The 13,478-nt window shown below is 38.2% G+C and overlaps 1 protein-coding gene across 2 annotated transcripts in view; it reads left to right on the top strand.

Annotated features, from left to right (window-relative positions):
* The window catches only part of LOC131440359 (growth hormone secretagogue receptor type 1), a 301,813-nt gene that overhangs the window by 68,784 nt on the left and 219,551 nt on the right, over window positions 1-13,478 (top strand). For both annotated transcript variants that reach the window (XM_058611609.1, XM_058611610.1), the window contains exons 2-3: window positions 1,515-2,399; window positions 2,471-2,633. In XM_058611609.1, the coding sequence (XP_058467592.1) occupies window positions 2,313-2,399; window positions 2,471-2,633 (250 nt within the window). In that variant the 5' untranslated portion in view covers window positions 1,515-2,312. The remainder of the gene's footprint in view (window positions 1-1,514; window positions 2,400-2,470; window positions 2,634-13,478) is intronic.

Below are 13,478 nucleotides of genomic sequence, written 5' to 3' on the forward strand. Positions count from 1 at the left end.
CACTCCTTATCACCCTGTAGTACCGGAACCCGGAGTCAGATTCAAACGATCTTCCTAAATTTTGTCTGGTACTACAATAAGTTTCATTTGAATTTTGAAGAGAATCGGCTACGCCACCTTCAAGAAAAGGGAGTGCACAAAAATGTTACATACACACATGCACGTATAAAAAAACACACACACACAAACAGAGGCATTTTGCGTACTCGATGAACTGAGTCGAACGGTCTATGATATGGGCCTCGATCCAAACATTGGTTTTAATAGTGATTACATAACCTTTATCTACGAGAATGGCAAAAACGTATATACGTGCAAGATAAGGTATTGTAAAAATAAAATGATTACAATGTCTGGTTAGTGCGTGGACGGCCACGTTTTTTGATGTTTCCAGCAAATTCATGAAAAAATCTTGACATGCGTTAAAACGTTTTACCAATTTGATAAACCAATCTTATACTAAATTGCTTTACGCACATTTTTTTACAATGTTAATTACATACAATATACCTACAGTTAAGTAGAAGCTTCCACTTTATATGTGTTTAGCATACTCAAATTACTCCAGTCTCCCCTACAGTCTAGAATGCAAATACAGTAATTATTACGTTCACAAATTGTTGCCATCGCTCATATCGCAGTACTCGTGTTATAGTCGAATTCTTGATTGCTATTCCTTCTTCATAAAATTACTCACTTCAATCAACCAGTAATAGTGGTTTTACTATCTAACCAACCAACCATTACCATCATTTCCTGTTTTGCGGCTTTTCAATTGCGTAGGAAGTCAAATCCTCTGGAATAGATCAATGGATCGTAGGTATTTCGTATTTCTATACTGAAAATAGTTTAAACAACGCACGCACGCGGCTGCTTTGCAAATCTACAAAACGCCAGATGCTACTGTAAATAAATAGAATAAACAGCGCAAATTTTGCGTACACTTCGGTTTAGAAGGTTTATTGCTAGCAAAAATTAGACTGTTCATCAGTGCTCACAGAATTCCGATGTTTATCGTATCTTCAGTTTTAGATGCGTATAAAAGTATCGAGATGAAGGATTGTATCCGTTGGATGTATATAAAATCTCCGTTAACAGAAACAGATGCGATTATATTTTGAATGCTCGGTAATCAAAATAAATGCTGATATGAGTATCATAATCTGATCCGTAATAGAATCAAGCAATTTCCCACATTATTATTGGGGGTAATGGAACGCTAGGTAAATCAGTTGAAATTGTGTTTCTGTTTTTTAGCATTAGCTAACTATTAATGCAATTAGTTCACACGGCCATACTGACAAATTCGTCAACCGCTGGAAGTAATTATTCCAATCAATCAAACATGCCTGCAAATTCAATTACACTTCAATAATTGATTTATGATGTATGATGGTAGTAACACAAGTTCTTGATTCGAAGCTTCGCTTAAATAGAGTTTTACTTCGTAAATTGATTTGTACAACAATGATTTATCCTGAGGGAACTGATGCTGTATCTTTGTATCCTTACAGACTATGGATCGACGGACAATCGGCAGTTGAGAATTCGTCGGATCATTGCTAAAAAAATCTTGTTCAGAAAGTTACCACCCATTACATATCGTGCATTCGTGAAAGCGTGATTGTGTGTGTGTGCCAGTGATTGAGAGAAGTGTTAACAATACGCGGTGCCTGATGAAATCTTCCATGGAAAATGGAAACGGAAAAGTTCGTTGGTGCGATGGTGCTGCTGTGAAAATCACTACAAAAGAATATTAAAGTGAGTGAATTTCTGGTTTTGTGTCACTGTTACCAACGTGGTGAATTGTCAAGTAGAGAATTAAGTAAAAGTTAAATTTAGTGTAAACTGTGTTCTCGATGTTTCACAAGTGCTCATTTTTTCTGGCTTTGTGAAGCCGTGTGTTACTTCGCATCGACAGCTCGGTGGTTCCATTGGAATCACCATTCTTTTCATCGGTAGCCGTCAGTGGCCGTGATGGTGCCACTGCGTTTTTTTCGAGTGTCCTGGCAAACGCAACGAGCGCAAAAACGACGACCTCCGCGTTGCTGAACGTCCTCAGCGAGTCTGCAGCCAGCTATTTTTCCAGCGGTGCAAACACCGACCAACTGCACCGAACGGGAGGGAACGGGTCTTTAGGTGGCATTGCAAGTGCAGATTTTCTCAGTGAAATTAGTCAACTAGTCCTGAATTCAACAAGCCAGGTGTTCGAGGATGTGTACATCAACAGCAGTGTCGGCAACAACAACAGCAGCAGCAGCACTAGCAACAACGACAGCGGTAGCAACAGCTACAACCAGTCCTCCAACGAAATGCCCCAGATTCCGGAGTATATCCGAGCGACCTCGATGGTGTTCTGCATCATCATAATGTGTCTGGGGGTCATCGGAAACATCATGGTAAGTTCTGAGGAATATTGTCTTACCAATTGAAACAATATTCGCTACAACTGTCACTTTGTTACTCGCAGGTTCCCATCGTCATTCTTAAAACGAAAGATATGCGCAACTCTACCAACATTTTTCTTACGAACCTGAGCATTGCCGACCTGTTGGTACTGCTTGTTTGTACACCGACGGTTCTGGTAGAGGTGAACTCGCCACCCGAAGTTTGGGTTTTGGGAGAGGAAATGTGTAAGTATAATAAAACATAGAAACAAGCAATCATTACTGTAACCCCACAATCTTGCTGGTGACCCATATGTACCGTAATACGCGCATATTAACGAAAAAAAAACATGCATATTATCACTAACGCGACAACGATGACAACGACGACGACGACGCAGGCCCTAATTGCATGCAATTTATTTGAAAACAATTCTATCGTCCCCTACGACTTTCACCTGGCGGTAGGCAGCAGAGTAGGCTCACCTCCCGTCCGACAATTGCATGACAGGTTGCGTTAATCAACAGAAACATTCAACAATAGCAGCAGCAGAACGACGTGTATCAACTGACGGAATGTTAATTTTTGTACTGCAATTACCGAAAATAAGCCGTCACCAGTCCAATCGAAAAACTTTAATTAAAAACTTTATTGTCGTCGCAATTGTTGTCACTAAACGCTCTGGCGGTTTCGGACTACGAGCAATGGTTTGCGTAGGCGCATTCCCCGCCATAAGAAGTTCTATGGCCAACAGACAATTGAAAATATAAACAACGCTGCAAACAGAACCGGTTTGCAGAGGCAGAATTGAGGTTGTATCACAAGGTTGATTGAAATTAGCAAGTAAATTCTTCGTGATTGATTTTACGAAATTGTTGTGTTCCTTTGGCATTATATCTCAGCTAAACAAGACAAATGCGTTTGGGCCCAAATTCTCTGGAACTCTATTACTACCACACAAAACAATTAATAGGTCTTGAACCCATATCCAAATATATAAATAATTCTTATAAGTGAAATAATACCCATGCGATTTCCATTTCAACTCCTAAGCGCTAGAGTAGAATTAACTTTAATTTAACAAGTAAAAATTCTTCATTAAGGAAGCTACACCGGATTTAAAGGAACGGATTCAAACTTTTCGTCAGAATATTCTTTTCTAGTACCAACAAAACTGTCTTAAATTGAGAAATGTTATTTTTGTCTTCAAGTGTTATTACATGAGGCTTCTTCAGTGATGAGATTTCCACATATCTCCAAGATTAAAAACTAGAAACAGTTTCACGAAATATAGTTTTGCCGGTTCGAGTTCAGCTCCAAAGAATAACTTTAATTCTGAATATTCCACTCATATTTCCATCGGTTTATACTTGTTTATGAAAAATCTATAATTGTTTATAAAATTGAAGTTGATTTCTTTTCTCATACATATAACATTATATAGCTGAATTGATAAAAAAAATCTGTTTTAATTCGCCTAGTGTTGTAATGGCGCCTTACTCATATTACTCGTACCATCATTGAATAGAAGTAGGAAAGTTTATTCGAACGTAATCTAGCGAAATCTACGAATCTAAACACACTATAATTCCGAACTTGAACTGGAAGTATTATCCACAACGAATTCAGGGATTCTGTATGAAACCGTAAGGCTTTTCCTTTGAATAATTATTCTATAAGTTTGTGAAAAACGATTTGGCCATCTTGAAGAAAAGTAAGGTAGATTCTTTTTGCAGTTGTTGACCACTATTTCCAATACTTACTAACCTAATTTCGATGACCGGAAAAGCAGAAGCTGGTTCGTATGGCTAGCAACAAATTAGACCAGTTTTGAACCTAGTTAAGAACTGTTCCTTCTTTCAGTTCGTCGTTTTAGGTGGCGCTACAATATTTTCTAACGGCTAACCCAGTAGTTTCGGAACTGGAAGTCAGATCTAGATGAAATTCAGGAATACTTTAGCTTAAGCTCATGAAAATCGGCCAAACCACCTCTGAGAAAATAGTCTGATTTTAATTTTAGAGTATTTAAACACTATTTTCGATACTTCCGGAATTGGAATTCGGGATAGCCGGAATTAGTTTGATAGGTCGTCTACTAACAATGACTAACGGTTGAAATAATTTCATGCCCAGTTTAGAATTTTTTTTTCATGCTTTTGGTTTCGCCGCTTTACAATTTTTTTAACTCTCTTCATCCTGTAATTTCGGAACCGAAAGTTGTATTCGGATGAATTTCTTAAGCTTTGTAAGCCTTGTATGGGACCATAAGACCATTCATTTGAACTTAAGTTTGTGAAAATCAGTCACTCTATATCTGAGGAAAGTGAGCAAATAATCAGCTTTTTGTTTTTTTATAGCATGTGCAAAACTGTACAAAGCCCGTTGTGTGCATTGTTTGTAAAAGAGAGTTGTGTTTTCTTCTTCTGTGCCAGCTCGTACCGGTGCGTATTGATTTTGTATCGCCATTTTATATGACGGATTGAAAGCTTCGACACTCATCGCCGTGTAATGGCGGATTCGGAAGTCAGATCTGTATCAAATTTCACAGGAGCTTTTAAAACAAAATGAGCTTCAATTTAAATCAAGATTTGTGAAAATTGGTTCACGTATCACTGAGAAATCGAAATGAGTTCTATTTTTGAAGGTTTTGCCTTTCTCATACAGAAAGGTTATGCAATCACTGTGAAAATCGACTTTTAAACCGAGGCCCGGAGGGCCGAGTGTTATATACCATTCGACTCAGTTCTTCGAGTACGCAAAATGTCTGTGTGTGAATGGTCTCATGGTCCTTTACTTAGAGGGGCGAAATGAAAAACGAAAAAAAACCTAAACTAATACCAAAACTACTTCATTCGATAATCATTTTCAGTAAACGGCCAAACAAACTGATTTCGGCTATCCTGGGTCCCAGTTTCCGATGGAGGCACAGGAAATAGTGGTCATATTTTCTCAAATAGATCTCACTTACTTTTCTCAGTGATGGTTCGACCAATTTTCTAAAACTTAGGTTTTAATGGAAGGTCATGTGGTCTTGTCTTGTAGAATTTCATCCGGATCTCAAATCTGGTTCCGAAATTATAGGGTAAAGCGTGTTAAAAATTTCATACCTTTACGCTTGCGAAACAGAAAACGTGAAAAATTTCTCTTCAGCAATAAATAAAAAAAACTACCCCAATTCGTAGTCATTACCAAGAAACGATTAACTAAACCGATTCCGGTTAATCTTTCAAGAATCGAAGAATTCTCTTTTGAAGAATACCACAGTAATATATATGATAGTATGTTTGATACGAGAAAGCCATCATTACTCCACTAGGTGGATTAAAACAGGGTTTTTTTTCACTACCTTCGGTGTTTCCGGAACACGAAGTGGGGAACTATTAGTACCGAATCAAGTTTTTATGCCCACAAACTAATAAACTCTGCAAACAAGACGAATTTATCAGTCAGTTTTATGAGGTTTGTACCTGTTTTTGTACCTGGTCCCGGGTTGACGGTTCAATGCATAGGGCACTGGTCTTACAAACCAGTTGTCGTATGTTCGAGTCCCGACCTGGAAGGATTCGTAGTGTGCAATAGTTCTGTACACTCTGAATTGGCTGCGAAGTCTGTTGAAACAGAAGGCCAAATTCCACAACAGGAATATATTACCAAGGCTTTTACCTGTTTTTGACCAACGTTTGTGAAAAAAAAAAAACATGAAATAGAAAATTTTCCATTTATCACATTTAGTTCCGAAACCAGAAGTCGAGTCCGGATAAAATGTTTTGGAAAATTTGCAAGACCTTTTGTTTGAATCTTAGTTCGTGAAAATCGGTTTTGCCATTTCCGAGAAAATTGAGTGCACATTTTATAGTTATTTTCACATAATACCCTATAACTCCGGAACCGGAAGTCGGATAAACATGAGATTCCATAGCAATGGGACCATGCTGCTTTCTGTATTGATACGTGTTCAAGCTTTCACCAATCTTTAACGAAGATAAAACTAAACGATTGCCTACATTTATTTTATATCTTCAAAATAACTGCTACAAGCTCCGCCCATATTATGTTTTCAAAACTAAACCATTTGGCTTCATGAATGATTTCCGATATGAAACTGTCATAATGTTATTTGGGATTCATTTCTAGTCCCTAAAGGTGCCATATTGTGAAATTTTCTCCCATATTAAACACTGCTCGGTGCATTTTTCTTGAACTCAAAGCAACTGAACGTTGGTTTTATTCGCATTCGTTTAATGCGCAATCCGCACTGCGAACGGTTCACTATACTGATTATTTCATTAGATTTTTTCTAAACGGATTATTTTCACTTCCGATTTGCACATTTCAAAGAAGAATAATTCTAATAGTCCTTTGGAAAACCCTTAGAATGGCCGATTAATTGATTTTTCTGCGTCGCTCACATTTCGGTGTATTTTTCTCGAATGCAAACGACCAGCTACTGGATGATGACGCAATCACTTATATATTTCAATATTTCATTTATTTCAATATTTCATTGATAGAAACTACCAAAATACTATACGGAATTCATTTGTGGTGGACCAAATTCTAAATTTCTGTACGATATTAAACACTGTTCGGAATATTTTTCTCGAACGCGATGCAGCAAAATGATGACTAACGTTCCTTTAGTGCAAATTTCGCACAGCGAAAAGTGCACAAAGCAAAGTCTTGGCGTTACATTCCTTTTGTGGAATTTTGCCTTTCTGTTTCAACAGACTTCGAAGCCGATTCTTAGTGTACAGAATCATTGCATGGCTAGTACTATGGATCCTACTGACACTAAGAATCCTTCCAGGCCGGGGCTCGAACATACGACATCTGGCTTGTAAGACCAGCGTCCTATGCATTAAACCGCCAACCCGGGAGCTAAGCTAAGCAAAGCTAATCGAATTATTCAAGATTTGCTCTAAATTGATGATTTTTACCTTCGAGTTGCAATTTCTTTAGATAACACTTACAGCCATTAGAACGGTTGATTTTGTGCAATGTTCCCCATCGTTGTCCACTTTTTGTTTTCTTTCCTGAAACTCACACTGAGAATGCCCAATAGCAGATATGCTCACTAAAGGAAAAAGTTGTTTATTTTTCTGTGTTTAGGCTTGAGGAACAGAACCTCGTATTCGCCATTGACTGAAGCACCAGTTGAATAATGCCGGGTGAAGTTCCACTGTCCAGATGGCTATCTATAGAATCTATAAATTCGTTTGATTAAAATGTTTCGTGTTTTGAACCTATTATTGCAATATTTAAATCATGTTTTTGTAATAAAGGTGGTCTTAACAAGTTAAAGTCATTAAGAAATCAAATCTTTAGTAATTTCATTACACTTTCGTGTCGTGATTTTTTTTCAAATGCACCCAGGTGAGCATAGTGAAGACATAAGTAGCTCTACGTAAAAATAAAATGTTAGTCATCGAAGATACATTTATGCAAAATTTTTAGTCTTCTGATTCTGTGGTAACAAGCTGGCGGAAACTGTTCAAAACTTCTTGAAGTCTTAAAATCGAGTGTGTTACACGTATCCATCTCTTATTATGTTCATTTTGTTTATTTGTTAAAAAATATTTAAATACACCAATTCGATAGATCTCACATACATCAGATGTACATTCGCCCATAGAATTCTTGGATACTATCGGAAACAAACCATTACTACAAGGTTTTGATGTAAATTAAAATTACTTTCAAACTAGAGTGATTTGATCTGCATCTTTGTACAACCTTCTGAAATTATTAAGTACTAAACATGACGATTTTTTATAAAAAACGTCCAAATTTTACGCTCTTTTTCAAATTTCAAACCAAAACTGATCTTTAAAGCCCTTTTAGTAACACTATCGCATAATAAATTAATGGCTTTAGTTAGAGAAGTGACTTTTTCAGCTAAATTACCTCAAATTACAATGTCTACAATATTATCAAAGACGAAAGCTCTCTATCTGCTTCCAGTACAAAGCTAATTTTTTATCTGCCTTTTGACACTTGCTGGAACATTTCTTGATTCACTTCCGTAAAACTATATCGATACCCCCTACAACTTTTCAAAAGACACCACCAAGAAAAAGTTTGCGATAAAGCCCCAAAATAATTAAAGGCATTAAAATTCAATTTTGGACCACTGTGCGATGATGAAAATTTTCATTTTCCCTACAGATATATTGGTAAATACAAAAAAAGTAAAAAAAATTTTTGGTGGAAACGATCCACAACTAAATCAAATTTGAATCAAGAATATGATCTATGATATGAATCTATAATTTAAAATATTTTATCCTAAAGCCACTTTAAACCCTGGAAACCCCTGTTAACTTGTTTGGTAGTCCCAGATTCGCCGGCATCATTCACGCTTCCTTTCACAGCGACTAACGATTATTGTTCATTTGAGACGGGTTTTATTATCAATAGTAATTGAAAACATACAAAACGATCCATTCCCGAAGCAAATAACGTACTTATTGGGACTCTGTGAATGAAAAAGAATCGTCTTTACAAGTATGTTTACCAACGTTTTTATGCCTACAATTTCATCAGTCGCTCCTCCTACACAGATTCTCAATTTTGCTGTTGGGATATCGAATCAAACTGTTTTCGGAAACGAGCACGAGAGGTTGATAGCTTCACTGCGGTAACGTCGCTAATTGTAATTTATTTCAGCAACTATCATTTGCAACTGGCTTCCTTTCGTCCGAGCGACAATTTCGGCATCCATAAAAATTACTACGAAACGAGATGATGGAAGCTTCGTGCGAAGATGGTTAACAATTCAATTTTCACGCCTCCGTACATTTGTCGCCAGTTCGCCTTTGGTTGGCCACTGGCTCTTGGATGGGATGGCGTCGTCAATCGGTAATCGAACCATATTTAGAGGATTATTCCGCTGAAAACACGGTGATAAGTGAGTCACATTCACGAATGCGGTTAGCGGAAATAACGACGGCGGCAGTTGGTTGGTGACCATCATCGGACGGATCGGAAGATAGCACGCCGAGTGATGTCAACGAGAGGGTGGAGGTAAAACTAGGTCAGATATTAATTATCGGCGCCTCCGACGGATTCGATTTCGAACAACAAAGACGAAATTTTTGTTTCAAGGGTAAGGCACTATGCAGACACCCTGATTTACAGTTTATTTTGGCAGTCAAAAGCGATCCAGGGAATGTTTACCTGTTCAATGTTTGAAGTTCGTTTGTTGTAAGCGCCTACGACACGACCTGAATATATTCGTGGGTTGTTTGTGCTGATTGCGTTGAGAGTGGTTACTTGTTTGTTCTGATTCAAATTGAATTCAAATGTTTACACGATGCCAATTGGTTGTGAAGCTTCGCTATCGAAGAAGTACATTGGAGGAATGTTTTCCGCTTCAATATTGAGGCGTGTTATGCTATCTAACTTATTCCGAATTTAAGTAAACTGTTTGTTAGTTTTCCATCAAGTGAAAGATTTTTAGGAACGGATTCGAATGTTAGCTTCCAAGTTATTAGTATAAAAATAATAAGTTTGTATGCAAAGCGAATGACTTTTTGCAAAATTGATACCGTTTTAAAAATGTCTTCGTTTTATCAGAGCAGCAACCTGTACCTGTCGATTCATTTCGTTCGATTCTCAATGATAACATTTTTATGCGTTATCTAGCAGTTATAGTCCTCGCTTGCTCTTTAGTGTATCAGTCCTACGTATCCAACTAACTCGGTACGAATACATTGTATATCTCTCTCCACTTGATGGATCCACCTTGATCGTGTTTCTCCTCTTCTTATTTCAACCAGATCAAATTCAAAAACCGTTTTCACTGGGCTGTCGTGTGTCATCCTCATAATGGTTCGTAAACGTATGATAGGTGATTCTCGAAACAGCTGTTGCAATTCGTGGTTCATACGTCGTCTCCACGTTCCATGTTCTACAATTCTGGAGTACTTGTTTAATCGTGTAAATATGATTCGTAGAGGAACAGGCGTCAGAAAATCCTGCTTCATAGCGTTCTACGTATTCCTTTGCTATTGGTGATGAACACCGACAAATGATTTGGGATAGTACTTCGTAGGCGGCGCTCAGCAATGTTATTGTGCAGTGGTGGCAACAGTCTAATATAGTTTGTCGTTCCTTTTGTGTATCCATCGGTAAAATCTTTCAAAGAGAAAAGCCTCAATCATTCAGGAGACATAAAAAACAAAACAATGACCTTTTCGGTGAAATGACCCTGAGAGTGTTATCCAGACTCTACACCGGGCGAAGCAACAATTCGTAAGTGGTTTGCAAAATTTCGTACTGGTCATATGAACACCGAAGACGATGAACGCAGTGGACGTCCAAAAGAGGCTGTTACCGATGAAAACGTGAAGAAAATCCACAAAATAATTTTCAATGACCGTAAAGTGAAGTTGATCGAGATAGCTGACACCCTAAAGATATCAAAGGAACGTGTTGGACATATTATTCACGAATATTTGGATATGAGAAAGCTTTATGCAAAATGGGTTCCACGTGAGCTCACAATCGATCAAAAACAACAACGAATTGATGATTCTGAGCAGTGTTTGGAGCTGTTATATCGAAATAAAACCGATTTTTTTCGTCCATATATAACAATGGACGAAACATGGCTCCATCACTTCACTCCGGAGTCCAAAATTTAAAAAAAGGCCTCATTTGAAGAAGAAAAAAGTTTTGTTTCATCAAGACAATGCACCGTGTCACAAGTCGATGAAAACCATGCTGAAATTGAACGAATTGGGCATCGAATTGCTCCCTCATCCTCCGTATTCTCCAGATTTGGCCCCCAGTGACTTTTTCCTGTTCTCAGACCTCAAGAGAATGCTCGCTGTAAAAAAATTAAGAAGCAATGAAGAGGTAATCGCTGAAACTGATGCCTATTTTGAGGCAAAGGACAAATCGTACTACAAAAATGGTATCGAAAAGTTGGAAGATCGCTATAATCGCTGTATCGCCTCTGAAATGTGTGTTTCTATTAAACGATACGAACTTTTCAGCCGAACTGTTACGTTATGCGGGTTCCTACTGATCTTCGTCAAAATCCCAAGCATTTCTGGACTTTTGTAAACTCAAAAACTTCAAAAGTTTGCCTCGATGGTATTGAATCCAAATTTACTTTGGGCTCATGCTTTTTGTATAATTTCCTATTTTTTCAGGGATTGGAAATTTTTTTTGAATGTGTATTTCGATAGCTGCTTTTGAGAATGCAGAACGATTTGCTGCTGTTTGTTATGTACTGTCTTCTCACCTTTGTCACTACTCAAGCTGCATGTACTTTTTATCCTTTCCTTCCGCAGCCGTGACAAGTTACAATTATTCAAATAGGCAGGAAAATGTGCTTATTTGAGCGAATTTAGTCTGATTTTATCGTCACTCGTATTAGTACAAGTGTGTTGTATACTGCGAACTGATGCCGAATGGTCAAATCATCAAATGTCGAACGCAATTTAAAGAAGGAACCAAACAGCAAAATATTGGACTACGAAAATTACAAGATTGTTTTTTCACGACGTGTTGCAGCTTCGATCTAAAACTGTTTGGATAATATCAGGTGTACAACTTTGCTTTTTCCAAAATTAAAAGCTTTATTGCGAAAAAGTGCTTACAGATGTATTATTCAAAGTATTGTGCGACAACTTTTTCCCATCTTTCCGAAAATTTTCGGATCGTGGCTTGAAAAAGGAGCCTTCTTTTGACGCTACCCATGAAGCAATCCATTTTTCCAACTCTTCGAAGGATTGAAAATGTTGATCTGCCAGGCCGTGTGCCACTTCTCATTTCAGCGTTTCCAGGTACTTTTTGACCACTTTTGCGGCGTGAGGCCGAACATTGTCGTGTTGGAGGAAGACTTTGTCATGTCACTCTTGATATTGTGGCCGCTTTTCTTTTAGCGTGCGACTAAGGCGCATCAGTTGCGTTCGGTAGCGATCTCCTGTGATGGTCCCACTCGGTTTTAAGAGCTCGTAGTAAATCACACCGAGCTGATCCCACCAAATACAAATCATAACCTTGGTGCCGTGAATGTTCGGTTTTGCCTTCGACGCATGCCCGGGCTTTCCCCATGATTTTCTGCGTTTAGGATTATCGTATCGAGCCCACTTTTTATCACCGGTTACGATTCGATGTGAAAACCCCTTACGATTTTGTCTTTGCTCACATACAAATAGACGGCGCTAGATGTCTCTCGGTTTCGACTCGTACGGCACCCAGTTTCCTTCTTTCTGAATCATGCCTTTGAGACGTTTTGAAATGGCTCGCTGACTCTTTCCGAGTGATTCGGCAAGCTCTTCTTGGGTTTGGCACGAATCTTCATCAAGCAATGCTTCTAGTTGTTCATCTTTGAAGGTTTTTTTCTATTCAGAGCAGCATCACCGTAAGTTTCTGAGAGCATTCGATGCGCTTCAGCTGCATTTTTTTCGAAATGTAACAGAAAAGTAAAACTTCCCGCAAATGGCGAGAATTTGGCACATAAACAGATATTTTTGAGCGTGAATAATACGAAAACAAGAACAACTGTCACAGAAACGGCGATGACAATTCGTTAGGCACTGTACACACTCACTTTAAAGGCATTATCATTTATGTATTTTGACCAGCCTCAGCCGGTACAGCCACCCATCGGAAAACGGTGGAAGCAAAGTACAGCTGATAGTTGACGGTTAACCTCACCCGCCTTATAGTCAAGACCAGAAACCATCCGATCAACATTTATATCGATTGAATGTAGAAGGCTCTGGATAGATCACGTCGGTCGAAGGAAACGAATATTAACCAAAGGTAATAAGCATTAGAGATGGTCGGGTTTCGGGTATTTGTACCCGAAATTGTACCCGAATCCGACGGTTCAGAAATGTTGGTTGGGTTCGGGTTTGCTGCGGGTGCCGATTTTTTTCATTTTCAACGGATACAGGTCGGGTTTTGGGTTAAAAAATTGGTCAGATTTTGGGTTTTATTTGGGGTTTCGGGACTTTATTCGGGTTCGGGTCGGATATGGGTAAAGTCCGCACTGCGAACTGTTCACTATACTGATTATATCTTTAGATTTTTTCTAAACGAATAATTTTTACTTCCGATTTGCATATTTCAAA

The sequence above is a fragment of the Malaya genurostris genome, chromosome 1, assembly GCF_030247185.1.
Source record: "Malaya genurostris strain Urasoe2022 chromosome 1, Malgen_1.1, whole genome shotgun sequence".
Lineage (NCBI taxonomy): Eukaryota > Metazoa > Arthropoda > Insecta > Diptera > Culicidae > Malaya > Malaya genurostris.